The sequence below is a fragment of the Ananas comosus genome, linkage group 1, assembly GCF_001540865.1.
Source record: "Ananas comosus cultivar F153 linkage group 1, ASM154086v1, whole genome shotgun sequence".
Classification (NCBI taxonomy): Eukaryota; Viridiplantae; Streptophyta; class Magnoliopsida; order Poales; family Bromeliaceae; genus Ananas; species Ananas comosus.
This window is the reverse complement of record NC_033621.1, coordinates 13,543,171-13,558,198: the sequence shown is the minus strand read 5'-3', so window position 1 is coordinate 13,558,198 and position 15,028 is coordinate 13,543,171. Positions and strand designations below refer to the sequence as shown.

The window sequence follows — 15,028 nt, the reverse complement described above, 5'->3', positions numbered from 1 at the left end:
AAATAAAAAAGTATGAAATTATAGGAATAATATCTATTCTCTATTCTTACTACATTAAAGAAGGGTTTGGGGGGACCTTGGGGTGACACGTGTCCCCCCAACCCTCCCCTACTCTCTCTTCTTTCTTCTCTAAGAATCAAAATGAGCAGTCGAATCTGTATCCAAAGGGTTTCGGTACAAATTGGAAAAATAAATTTGCAAAAATATTTGTAAAAATCAGAAAACACCACAACCCGAACTGATCGTTACACCATCTCCAGAGAGCAGTGGTTTGATGGAATCAAAAATTTTCCTATAAACAAAAGCAAGAAAGTAAGGCTCAAGAGCTAATTTATCGTCGTCAGTCAAACCAACGACGATTGGAACAAAGTCTCGATTAATCTTCTACGAACGAATACAGAAGAGATTATGACACAACCAATATAGGAGGAACGCTGTGTGTTCCCTCCTAGTGACAGGAGTAGGGGATTCACCTGCAAATTTACAGAGAAACTTAGAATAAGCCAAGTCAGCGAGGTTAAGATGAGTCTAAAAGTTAGATACGCCATCCGGATTGTAGGCCATGGAGAGGGTAACTCCATGAGGTCGTAAACCAATGATGGCAGCTACATCTAAGAGAGTTGGAGTAAGAGGTCCTCTTTTGAAAAGAAAACATTAGAGACACGAGACCAGAAACAGAGAGCAGAGGCCAAAAGAAGGTTGTCGGCTACAGGAGGCTTCCGAGATAGCCGAATAGCTTCATAGATCCCGACTTCCCGCCAAAAGTCACCATAGACAGCTTCCACTCGATCTAATCAAGTCAAATAAGCATCTGAAACACTTGGCCAGGTTCGAAGGCTTTTTCCTATTGAAGCCGAGGGGTACCAGGAATGGAGATGAATGGATTTGGCCACCAATGGAAGATCGTCGCTAGAATAAGAAAAATCATCGACAGGCGGGTCTTCAGTAAAGGAGGGACCCAAAATGAATCTAGTAGGGTCCGTAACGAGATACGATTTAAGCATGATATAATCCAGCTAAGGATGAGTAGGTAAAGACGGAAGTGGCGTCATTACTCGAAGCGAAAAGATGCTAAGGAAGAAAAAAGTGAGCAGAAGCTGTGGTCGAGAGATATGGATAAGAGGTCAAAGAGAACGAGGAAGAAGTAAAGAGAAGCGAGGAAGACGAGGTCTGGGTATAAGAAGGAATAAGAAGTTTAACAAGGAAGGAAAGAATAGCCGTCGCGTCGAATTTGATTTCCGAGGTCGGCTATAATGATGAAAAGACGGCGACAATTAAGATGACCTAATTAATGCCACACATAAAACAAAAGGAGATAGTGGAATCACGGCCGTAGAAAAGTAATGGACGGCCGAGATGAAACCATACGGAGCACTCGTAATTGATGATATCGGAGGCCACGCCCTGGATCTCGTCAGGATCGTGGCTATAAAGAAGGAGTGGACGGCTGAGATGAAGCCGTGCAGAAAATTTGAAATTGTTTGGATCGAGAACCACGCCTCGGATCATGCTTGTTATTGAAGCGATTGTGCAATTTTAGCAGTAGAAAGAAGCAGACGGCTGAGACGAAACCGTTCTAGGGATTTGAAAAGTAATCGCGTCTCGGATTACGCCAGCTACCGAAGCATTACTTCGAAAGCTGCCGATGGGGCAATTGTTGAGCCAATTAGGCACAGACAGGTGGTACGCCAATATTCCATTTAAAGGCGGCAATCTTGCTGTACACCGGGAGCATCGGAAGGGTTTTTAAGGAACGAACCGCCGCGCAAATTAAGGGAGGTTACAGTAACCGCAAGCAGTTGCAGGCGGTTCCGATCGGCTGAAAGTGGTCCGAAAAATCAGGAATAGTGGCCGATCATGTATAAGTAATAACTGATCACAATGGGCGATCTATAAATAGGTCAATAACGCCCTAAAAAGGGGTCTTTTCCCTGTGAACAAAAGACCGCCCTTATTTTCTTGCAATTTTTTGCATTTTCTAGGAGTAGTCTACTTGTAACTTTTACTTTCTCGCATTTACTGTTTTTACCTAGGAGTAGGTGCTAAGTAGATCAACCAAGTCTGTATGCCATCAGGCACACTCAACCCTTGTACTTTTCCTCAAGCTTAATTTCTAAGGCTTTCGGCTCTTCAAGCCGACCAACTGGTGTGTGTTTCTTCTAATCGACTCATCTACCGAGTCAAATCTGTAGCTGGTCCGTACATTCGACTCATTCCAGCCGAACCAAATCTTTAATAGAGTTTTTAAACTCGGCCGATCCGATCCCTCATCAGTCGAATCACTTGATTCAGTCGAATGGCGTAAACTTCGAGGGTCACTATTCGCAGCCGTTTTTCATCCTGACACGCTCCCCGAGGAGGATCTTTGACTAGGTCAAGGGTCAGGGAATTCGGCTTCCAATACGTTAGCAGCCGGACTATATATATATATATATATATAAATGATGCTTATGGAAGCACGGAGGGCTCCGTGCTTCCACTTTGTTTTCAATGTTTGGACTTTCGAATCGAATTAAAATTATTGATTTTGAACCCCTTCGATCACTAGGCAAATGATATCGAAAAATCGCAAAATTTATTTTCTAGTACTTCAAATACTCTAGATCAACTCTAACGGAGCCGATCGTCGATTCGAAAGTCCGAACATCGAAAACGACTTGGAAGCACGGAGCCCTCCGTGCTTCCATAAGCATTCCAGCACAACTATATATATATATATAGTACGTCTCCCGTGCTTTCAAAAGTACGGAGGCCTCCGTGCTTGTAAGTTGTTTTTGATTATAGGACATCCGATTCGACGATCGGCTCCGTTAGGCATAATCTACGCTATTGAAACTATCTAAAAACCAAATTTTATAATTTTTCGACATCATTTACTAAGCGATCAAAGGGTCTCAAAAATGACTATTTTAATGGCCGATGTGGCACGTTTTTAAATTCAACGGTGTAGAAGTTTCCAAATTATATGAAATTTTAATAGAAAATTCTACTTAACATTAAGAATAAGAACAATACTTCCGATTTGAAATTTGAGTCTTTTATCACTGATTTTTATGAGATTTTTATTTTCAGCCATTTATTTTAAGGCTACTCGTTCAGTAGGCAAACAAAGTCAAAAAATTATGAAATTTGGTTTTTAGATAGTTCCAATAGCGTAGATCATATTTAACGGAACCGATCGCTGAATTGAAAGTCCCATTATCGAAAACAACTTACAAACACGGAGGCCTCCATACTTTCGAAAGTACAAGTCATTGGTACTTGTAAGTTTTCGGCCCTTGGATTAAGGGATGTGCGGTTAGGATGATGTAAGCCCCCTAGGGTTGAGTGGGTAGTTGGTTGAATAGTATAATCTAACGGTTGAAAATAATTAAAGACGTAAATCTAACGGTAAAAAACTTACAAGTACCAAGCGCTTGGTGCTTTTAACAAGCAACATAGCCGGACTATATATATATATATATATACTAGTTGAATGTACGTGCAAACGCACGTAACAATTATTATAATTTATCTCAAATCAATATAAATTTGTATATTATATATATCCAAAATTTTACAATAAAAATTATATTTATAAATTAATATGTTATATTTTATTAGAAAATATTTACAATATGATATATATTTTCGCATATCTTTAAGGCTGTTACTGTCTGCCTTAGGTTTTTCCTTATTTTATTATAAGGGATGCTTACCAATACTAATTAAACAATTTTTATAGAGTTTAGATATGATATATATTTTCGCATATCTTTAAGGCTGTTACTGTCTGCCTTAGGTTTTTCCTTATTTTATTATAAGGGATGCTTACCAATACTAATTAACAATTTTTATAGAGTTTATTTTTGCTTGCCAATACTAGTTAGATAATTTATATTTTATTATAATAGATGTTTACCAATATTAATTAGAGTTTATTTTTATTTGCTAATACTAGGGATAATTCATATTTTATTATAAAAGATGCTTACCAATACTAATTAAACAATTTTTATAGAGTTTATTGTTAGATAATTTAGAGATGATATATATATTTTTAGATAAGGGATGTTTACCAATACTAGTTAAACAATTTTTTTATAGAGTTTATTATTGTCAACACTAGTTAGAAAATTTTGTATCGTAAAGATAAGTAGATATTTAAGTAAGAATGCTTACTAATATTAGTTTAACAATTTTTTATAAAGTTTATTTTTGTTTGACAATACTAGTTTAACAATTTTTTACCGTAAGGATAAGTAGATAAAATGTAATTTTAATTTTAAACTCAAATTTAATACTTAATTTAAATTAAAAACTATAGTTTAAACTTAATCGTTAATTAAAAAAATAATGTCAACTAGTTTTAATTTAAAATTCAAAATTTCATTTACACTTAATTTAAAACTGCGGAAATTAAACTTTGTATATAAATTTAAACTAAGTAGTTTTTAGTTTCTCATATATTTTTACAAGCTACATATATTTTTTTTCTTGCGATATCCTACNTATAAATTTGTACATTATATATATCCAAAATTTTACAATAAAAATTATATTTATAAATTAATATGTTATATTTTATTAGAAAATATTTACAACATCCTATAGCGTTCTTTTTTTTATATACATCGAACATTTTTATATACTCTTTGATTTTTGATGAATCAAATTTAAATATATGTTTCAAATTAAAGGCGTCAAAATTTAATTCACATTTACTTTAAAACTTAAAATTTAATTTTGATCAACTGTAATAAAAAAATTAATTGCTAATTCAAATTTGATATCAAAAATTAAATTTAATTCATAATTTAAACTCAAATTTTAATTTTAATGTAAAATAGATGAATAGGAATGCCATTTTTTAACAATTTGATCATAACAGTTTGTTTTTATTTGAAATATTTTTTAACAATTTGATTATAATCATTCGTAAGAATGAATTTATAGATGAATAGAAATGCTATGTTTTAAAAGATTGATCACAACTGTTATTATTTGAGATATTTTTTTAACAAATTGATCATAACCATTTGTAGGGAATAGATTTTTATATATATAGTAGAGATTTAATAGATTGTTATTTGAGATATTTTTAACAAATTAATCATAACCATTCGTAGAAAATATTATTTTATACTTAATAGGGATCATAATCGTTTATTTTTATTTGAGATTAATTATAACCATTTGTAGATAATATTATTTTATATTTAATAGATTGATCATAACCGTTCGTTTTTATTTGAGATATTTTTAACAATTAATCTGAGTGGGTAGTTGGTAATATTATTTTATTTCTTTTTGGATATAGTAGAGATTTAATAGATTGATCATAACCGTTCGTTTTTATTTGAGATATTTTTAACAAATTAATCATAACCATTCATAGGGAATATTATTTTATTCCTTTTTGGATTCCGTCTGTCATTGTCGGAATTTCTATACGCTTTTATATATAGTATAGATTTGAGATATTTTTAACAAATTAATCATAACCATTCGTAGGGAATATTATTTTATTCCTTTTTGGATTCCGTCTGTCATTGTCGGAATTTCTATACGCTTTTATATATTTAGACTATAAGATATAGATTTATTATTTATATAATATATAGTACTCAATTTACTATATATATATATATATATATTGTATATAATATAATTAATTAATATTATTAATAATACACGTAATAAATCGTATCATAAAATCTAATTTGATCGATGTATAAAAAAATACAGAATTTAACTTTGAGGAGTAAGATTTTAGAAATATAGTGCGTGTGTGTATATAAATAAAATTAATTTTATTAAACAAATTATTCCATTATTTTATTTTTCTTCTATTTATTTTTTTAAAATTATTTTAATATATTCATCTCAAATCTTCTTTCACATAAATCTTTATAAAATAAGTTGCCGCTTTAATAAATTTTATTTAAATAAAATTAACTATTAAATTATTTTTATATAATTTTTATTTAATTAATAATTAGACTTATAAAATTATGTAAAAATATAAAAAACTAAAATTTATTAAAAAAATATTTTTATATCTGCAGCATTGCGCGGGTATTTCACTAGTTTGGAGTTAATCCTCACTTTTATGCGTGGGGATTGAAGTGAGCCACGTTGCAGTGTTTTGCTTCGCCCAGTTGTGCTGTGCCCGTGTCTACTATTACGACGTAAACGTCTCAGTGGGGAGAGTGGGCTCCGAGTTCTCCCCCACCGGCCCATGTGCGTCCTCTCTCTCTCTCTCTCTCCACACAATCCCACGAATCGCTTTTTGGGGAAGCTCCAAACACCTCCGCCAACAAAGAGTCGCGGTGAGAGAGTCGCGTCTTGCACACAATCGTGCCAAAAATTTATCAGTATGATATAATACGGTACATGTCACGTCTTATTGATATGTGTCGATTATAAAAAATATATATGTGCCGACGCGTAATGATATAAAATATTTATTTTTTTTAACAGTAAAATATGCTAATTATTTATTATGTATTTTTATTAATTTTTTAAAATTTTATCGAAAAAATTATTTATTAATTTCAAGAATAGAGGGTTTTGAGTTGTGCCATCAGCTGTATCGTGCCGATATCTTATTAGCACGATACGCATGATGGATACTTTAATCCTTGGAGTTGGATTCGATACCTGATTTACGAATAGCCCCTCAACTATAGAAATTATAAAAAACATCCTTCAACTTTGACCTCTCCAATTTTTTTGGGTAAAAACGTATGAAATTTATCTAAACTATGAGTCGTTTTGAGTTTACTATCTAATTTTTTAAAATTTTGATTTTACTACTCAACTTTTAATTTGGAGAAAACTTCAAAAACCTCCCCTGTGATTTCGTAGTTTCTCACTTTGCTCCCCTGTGGTTTAAAATGTATCAAATTGCCCCCACGTGGTTTCGTTTTTATCTTTTCAGTAGTTTTTTCGTTAATATTTCATTAAATTATATACAAAAAACTTCAGATACCCATCTAGATTTATTAAATATTCACTTTAGTATCCTTTAATTTTAACTTTATCACTGATTTGAAAAAAAAATAATGAAATTGATAAGAAAAAGAGAAAAAAGAAACTATAGGGGGACAAATTGATACATTTTAAACCACAGGGGGGCAAAGTGAAAAACTACGAAACCACAGGAGGGCTTTTGAAGTTTTTCCTTTAATTTGTTTCACTTGAGTCGCTCTGAGTTCAAACTTTGAATACGTCATTTATCTTCGTAGGTATAGTTAGTGTAGTTCATTTAAAATTTATATTTATAAATTTATTAAAACAATCAATTAGCTTAAATTTGAATTCAAATTGCTATTGACTGACTCAAATCAAACAATTTGAAAAATTAAATAATAAAATCAAACTTTTGAAAGGTCAGGTAGTCGACTCAAAATGATCCATAGTTTTTATAAATTTTGTATATTTTTATCTTTTCTTTTCAGGGGCGTCCGTTTCATCAGTTTGTAATATTCCATGAGTAAAAATGTACAAAACATGCCTGAACTAAGACTCATTTTAATCTAACCATCTAATATTTAAAAATTTTAATTTTGCTTTCTGATTTTTTTAATCAATTTATTTGAATCATTTAGTGACTCCTAAACTTCAAACTTTGAATGCATCTTTTACTTTTACGAGTCTAACTAGAATATTTCATACAATCTATGCAATTATAATTTCATTAAATAAATAACATGCCTAAAATTTGTACCAAAAGAACTATTAAATAGCTTATATCAAAAAAATTAAAAGGCTAAATAACACAATCAATTTTATTAAAAGATCAAATAGTTAAATCGAAATGGGCTACAATTTAGATAAATTTTATACATTTTCATCTTTCATGAATGTAGAAGTTAATTTATTGCCAACTTATCACTACTTTGCCTTCCCATATTTTTTTTTCATGGACAAACAGAGTGTTAGATTTTAGATTAAAATGTATGAGAAACCCCTCAACTATAGGTTATTAGGAAATATGCCCCTCAATTTAAGGATTGTTTGTTTCACCATCTTATATTTTATATTTTATATTTTAGGATGATAAGTTTATTAATAACTAGCTATGTTTACCTGGGTTGGAAGATTATTAAGAATTTATACATTCATGTTATAATGGACAACCTATGTTTTCTATCAAGTGTGAAATCTATGATGATTTCATAATTTCATCAATTATTTTTAGATTGACCATGTTTTTTTTTTTTTAGGGTAAACTTCAATTTGTTACCTTGTGATTTAGCTTATTTTTATTTTTGTCATCCTATAATTAAAAAAATAGTGCTTAGCTAGCATATGATTTTATCTTTATTTTTATCAAAAAAAATCTACTATACAATAAAATAGCAAAATAAAGTTTTTTGGTAACCATATATTAGTTAAATGCAAGTTTTGAACCAAAAGGTGATAAAGTAAAAAATAAATTAAACCATAGGATATTTAAATATAATATTTTGAATCAAAGGGTGACAAAGTGAATAAGTGAAACTACAGGGGTGCAAATTAAAGTTTATCTTTTTTTTTCATAGAGAGAAAGATAGCAAACTACCTTCTCTTTTTTTTTTTTGAAAATTCAACTAAAATTATAAAACAATTAGGCTTCAAACTTACCTCAAATATCAACCATCAATTCTTTAATAGGGATGTAAACAAGGCGAATCCAGGAACAGATCTCTCCCACCTCCTATCCTGTTTCCTTAGCAGAGAGGCGGATTTGGAGGGGGTTTAACTTCATCCCATTATTTGCCCCCATTTGCTGCTTTATTTGGGGCAGATTAGGACACATAATACAGATTTTTTGACAAATTTTTGGAAAATATATAGAAGCATATCAAAAAAAAAAGGAGGTCCCTCACTTTCCGTTCTCTTTTTTTAGCTGATGGGGACAGATACAGAGTGGATTATAATTATTTTTAAAATTTTGACCCTCATTTATCGTCTCATTTAGAGCGGGTCGGAACGGAAGTTCCGCAATCTATTTGCATTCCTAGCCTTTAATATGATTTTTTTTTAAAAAAAAAATCAAATAAAAGCGAGAAGAGTTGACACATAATATTGCATCTAAATAAAATGTTTTAAGCTTTTAAAAAAGTTCTTTTTTTTTTTTTTCTCAATGTCGGAGAACTGAATAAGCCCTTTGATTTCTGAGCACATAGCACGACTCCAGGTTTTTTGAGTTTGAACAGATTTTAATAAATGAATCTGATTTTTTTGAAGTAAAGAAGTGGTTTAGTACGGGTCGGGTAAGCAATCATTTGACAAGAACTAGGCAAATATTTAAAGTGATAACTTCAATTTGCCCTTCCGTGGTTTAGAAAATTTCTATTTTGTCGCTCTGATGTTTAAAAAAATACTAGTTTGCTTGATCGTGACTTTATTTTTAGTGCATTTGATCTTTTTCGAGGTAAAAAGGAAAAAAATTTAAAAGTCTGGTCAAGCAAGCGATCGGTTTACAAGAACTGGTCAAATATTCAAAATGATAGTTTTAATTTGTATTTCTGTGATTTAGCAAATTTTCATTAATTTTGTTACTCTATGGTTTAATTAAAAGTACTACTTTACTATCTCGTGACTTTATTTTTTATATTTTTGTAAAGATTTGCCATTAAGTGGAATATTATGTAACTATAATTTACAAACCACAGAGTAATATAGTGATTACATTTTATGAACCACAAAATAATAGATTTTTTTTTTCTTTTGAGAGATAGGTAACACGCTATCCGCTTCGTTTATTTTATTTAGAAATAAACTTAGCTGGAAATGTGAATCAATTAAGATTCGAACTTGGGACTTCGGATATCAATCACCAAGCATTTTGCCACTTGCTCTAGAGACGGTCGGTAAATAAAAATATCCTGAAGTGTAGTATTTTTCTAGTTTATAATTGGTACTCAAGCGCGTGTAATTTTTGAGACATACTATTTTAACAAAAAATACGCAATGGCTACGAAAATACCCTGAAAACCCCACCCTAATAAATGTGGCACCAAACCCCCTCACGGAGGGATCGAACTCGAGTTTCTCCTACATGAGATTAGATACAGTGGCACGACAAATATTCCTTAATGAAATAAAGACAAAATTATGGAGTTATATTTTTCTTGGCTCCAAAAATACTCTAATAAAAACCCCACCCCATAAACGCCCTACCGAACCCCCTCACGCAGGGATCGAGTTTGAGTCTCCCCAACATGAGACTAGACAGAGTGGCACAACAAATAACATATAGTGTGACGCCCTAATAGTTTTACATCGGATGGAATACTGATTTAGATCAGTTTATAAAAGATCTCGCACACTAGTAATAATAACTGGACTTAAACATTTTGGGTCGATGATTTGGATCCAAAGAGTTATTGTTGCTAGTGGGTCGGATCGTTATAATTGGTATCAGAGTCAAATACCAGCCGGAAGTGATATAGCTAAGTACTATGCAAGACAAAGTGCTACACCAACGGATCATCAAGGCTTAAATATTTTGGGCCGGTGGTTTGGATCTAACGAGTTATTATTGTAAACGGGTCGTGCCGTTATATGTTGTGAAACAGAGACAAAATTACAGAGTTACAAAATAAAAATTTTTAGCTCATAGAATGGTAAAGTAAAAATATGATAAATTAAAGTTTACCCATATTAAAATCTGTGCGGTGAATATCTAATTTTTTTTCTATATAGAAACTAGTAAATTCAACCTATTAATCAAAATTGTACAAAATTAATTACTCCAGGTCCACACCAGACATCTTTGAATTGAGTAATTGCACTCCATAAAAAATTTAGTTAGGTAGCATAAACTTCAAACCATAATAACGGCTAAAAAGAAGCAACTCATTAAGGCATGGAATAAATATAAATAAATAAAGAGAAAGCTTCAAATACCATTCCCGTGATTTTACATTTTTTGACTTTAGTAGTCTGTGGCTTAAAGTATATCAATTTAGTATCATGTTGTTTTATTTTTATCTTTTTATTATAAATTTTACTAATTTTTTTCGTTAAATCGGTAACAAAGTTAAAACTAAAGGATACTAAAGTGAATATTTGATAAATCTAGATAGGGTATCTGAAGTTTTTTTGTATATAATTTAACGAAATATTAACGAAAAAACTGACGAAAAGATAAAAATAAAATCGAAGGACATTAATTTTATAGTGGTGGTATTTGAAATTTACCTATAAATAAATAAGAAAATAAATAAGCAAATAAATAAATAGTTGGTACCACAAATAATATCCTAGTTTGTACACATCTCACGCATAGTTAGGATCACGGAAAAGAAGTATACATTTTGCCTTGGCTCATTAAGTAGTGAGCTATCCACTTCAAACCCCTTATAAATACCAATCCCTGTACATATTATGTACACACACTCCTATTCATGTGTGGTAGGGTAATTTCCCTTTTTACCCCTGCAAATATGAAAAATTGCATACATTCTCCAACAAATTTGGTAATTAAATACAAGTATATTTCCCAAACCCACAAAAACCTTGATCATTTGCGCACATGCCTCTCAGGGCATATATATATATACATAAATCTTTATTTAATACTTTGGAAACACACAAATAAATATGAAATTTGATGGTATATATATGCGCACAAATCTAAACTTTACAGATATATTGAGTCCAACTGTGGTGCTTCTAAAAGTACCACTCATATACTTTTAATTTTTTAACCCTTAGATCAACTCTTCGATTATTCTCTAGTCTTTGCATTAACATTATTTTTCTAAATCCGAAGAGGGCTACTATGATCCCAACTTACAATTCTTGATCTAAGAAATGAAAAGTCAAAAGCATTAACTATTTTATCCTTCCGAAATTATAGTAGCTCTACACAAATATATTTGTCTAATTTTATATATTTGTATGGGCTATATATGAAAAAAAAAATCTAGCTATATTGTATATATTCATCATGGATACAGACATAGATATAGGACACGAGACATGACGCAACTGGATCATAACGACTCAAAAGCTTTCAAAAACTAAGAACATGGATCTAATATGAACACCGCTAATAAAATATAACATTATTATTATAATAATAATATATATAATTATATATAAAATATTAAATTGGATAAAATATTGTTGCATTCTTTTATACGAATAAAGTTTAATAAAATTCTTATTGATAGTTCATATGAATCAAGAAAAAATATTCTCCACCATATATAATATATTTATATTATTAAAAAATTTATATACATTCATTACAAAAAGTAAAAAGAACTAAAAATATAAATCATCCTGCATTATATATGTATTAAAGAAGTAAAATAGAAAAAATCATGTATATTGTTAATGGGATGCATCATAGATCAATGTACAAAGGTCGCATATAGCGTTCACTTGTGTCCGACACGGATAAATGAGACTTATAGAAATGACAGTGATGCATAGTATAATACTATAAGATGATCAATTATTTATCTACTAGATCTGTTCTATGAGAGATAGAGCGATTTGAAGCCTCCCTAATCTACTTCTTGTCCTTTTCTCTGGTAGTCATGCAATATTCAACCTAAAAAGAGAACCATGAGCATCTGGTCTGCCGTCTTCTGCTTGAACCAAAAAAAAAAAAAAAAAAAAAAAAAAGCCAAAAGCCAAAAGGCCAGTAGTACATCTTTTTCTTGCTTATATATTTTCTTCCCCTCCTCTACTTCTCTGAGCTTCTCTCTCTCTCTCTCTCTCTCTCTCTCTCTCTCTCTGATTACATAAATGAACTGCTACATAGAAAATAAGTCATGTTGCTACTTCCACCCCAGGGAAGTAGTAGTAGGCATATGTGCAATTTGCTTGAAAGAGAAGCTTCTCATTTTGGCTTCTAAAAAAAGCCAAACTCCTCCTAACAAGGAGGCCAAGAAGTGCTCCAGAGTCCTCAGGAAGAAGCCCAGCATAACCCTGCCCAAAGTGTTTGCTCTGAGCTCATTTCTGCACCGACCCGAGCCGCGAAAACACGGATCCGACCACAAATCCGGCGAAGGTTCGATCGCGAGCCTCGATGGTAGTTATTTCGTCACAAATTTTTCCATAGTTACTTATAATAAAATTCACAGGAGATTTTTTATAAGATTTTAATTAGCATTTTTTAAAAAATTTAAATTCAGCATTCAGTATCTAAGTATATGCAAAGAATATATACCTTTATTCTATTCATTCAAGTAGAGTACAAATTACTTAACATTGTCACATTATTGGACATTGTTATATATGTAATTAACATCTTAATTTCATTTGAGGCTTTACTTTGTTTGTTAAAATAATAATAATAATAATAATAATAAGTTATTATATTTTAGGCTAAATTTTACAAAACTCACTTATATTAAAATTTTCATCAATTACCTTCCTACATTTTGCCATTATTTCAAATAGGTACAACTATTTGAAATGATTAATTGTTGAGTTCAGTTATAAAACTTTGCAAACATAATTAGTTGGCAAATGAACTTACTAATTATAAGTTAATCCGATAAAATCATACAAATTAAACATAATTACTCCACAAACTATCAACTTCGATAGTATTAATTTTGAAAATAGGAGATTCAAAGGTCTTAGTTTTTTATCTATATTTTGAGCTACATATTAAAAAGACATTGAGAAGCGGAACAAAATAATATGCCAACTCATTTTAGTAAAATTTTACTATCTAAATTATCCAAGGATCTATTTGAAATAATAACAAAGTGCAGGATGATAATTGACGCAACTTATCTAAAGTTCAAGGACGTTTTTTTTATCCTAATTTTTAAGCCAAGAACATGTATATATTTATGTATTTGATCACCTAAATTAACTCGTTCCCTCTAAAACATTTGTTTTTGTTTTTTCTTTTTTTACATATGTAGATTCATTCATATCAATCAAGTTCGAGGAAAATGGAACTGCGCTGTGGGACGGTAGAAAAACAACCTGCATTAGGCCGCCTCCTCCCCCCAACGCCATTGCAATTGGAGAGGAGAGCAGGGATCAACTGAGGAGTGTCGTGGAGCACGCGAATCGAGGCGGCGCGCTTAGGTGGCGGCCGCGGATTGGCCACCTGCTGCTCCAGCTGGCGCGATGGAAGCGGTCCGACAAGGACGAATGGAGGAAAGGGGTCGAGAAAAGGAGAGGTTGGATACTAGGTTAAGGCCTAGTTCAGTAATGCGGTGGCTAAAATTATTATTTCTATATTGAACAATATTTAAAAGCGTTAATAATTTTTTCTTCATTTTAACTCTAAAATTGCGACCGTAACTGTCTCCGGAGGTATGCACAGTATAAAAGAAGGAAAAATTAAAAGCCGTTTCGAATTTTTTCAATGGTATTGTTGTGCTTTGAAATATCCAAAAATTTCACGGTGCTTATAATCTTTCCTTCAACCAACTTCTCCAATGGCGGTGGACGTCGCAATTTTATAGCATAAAAAGGAAGAAAAATTGAAAGCGTTTTAAAATTTGGCTTTTCAAAGTAGATGCTTTAACCATCATATAACTACTCTTTTATATTATAATATAAAAATGATACTTTTAGCCATCACAGTGTAGAGGCGCACCACAATAGCAACAACACAACTGGAGAGAAACTGAGTGGTCACTGTTCCATTGCAAATGAGACATAAATGTGATGTGTATGTGGTTGTTGTGTGCTTGTTGCAATAGAGAGAGATATAGTTGAATGTATCTGTTGTGATATATACATGCATTTAGTTAGGATGTCAAAGGACTAATAAGTGCTGTTGCTTGTGAGCACCTCTATTTTTGAGGAAAAATTTTCCGTCACATCTGAAAATTTTCATACTACGCTTACTAATTTCGAAATAATGATATTTATGTTCAAACTTCCTCTTAGATTTGTGTTTAGGGTCACAACTGTGGTGAGGGGCTCACTCCATAAGGCAAAAACTGTGTCACTCGAATCCATAAGATCATTTAGTATTAAGAACTACATAATGCTATTCGATGAAAAAGAATTTGAAGGACCAGACACAAAGATATGTTTTTATATTTCTTAATGGGACTGCAAATTA

At 31.5% G+C, this 15,028-nt stretch overlaps 1 protein-coding gene across 2 annotated transcripts; it reads left to right on the top strand.

The window, feature by feature from the left end:
* On the top strand, positions 12,682 to 14,796 carry LOC109707508. 2 transcript variants are annotated; one of them, XM_020228832.1, is made up of 2 exons: positions 12,682 to 13,000; positions 13,869 to 14,796. In XM_020228832.1, the coding sequence occupies exons 1-2, from the start codon at positions 12,736 to 12,738 to the stop codon at positions 14,147 to 14,149; spliced, it is 546 nt and encodes a 181-aa protein (XP_020084421.1). In that variant the 5' UTR covers positions 12,682 to 12,735; the 3' UTR covers positions 14,150 to 14,796. The 2 variants fall into 2 exon arrangements, with proteins under 2 accessions (XP_020084421.1, XP_020084413.1); XM_020228824.1 differs by having other exon boundaries at positions 12,684 to 13,021.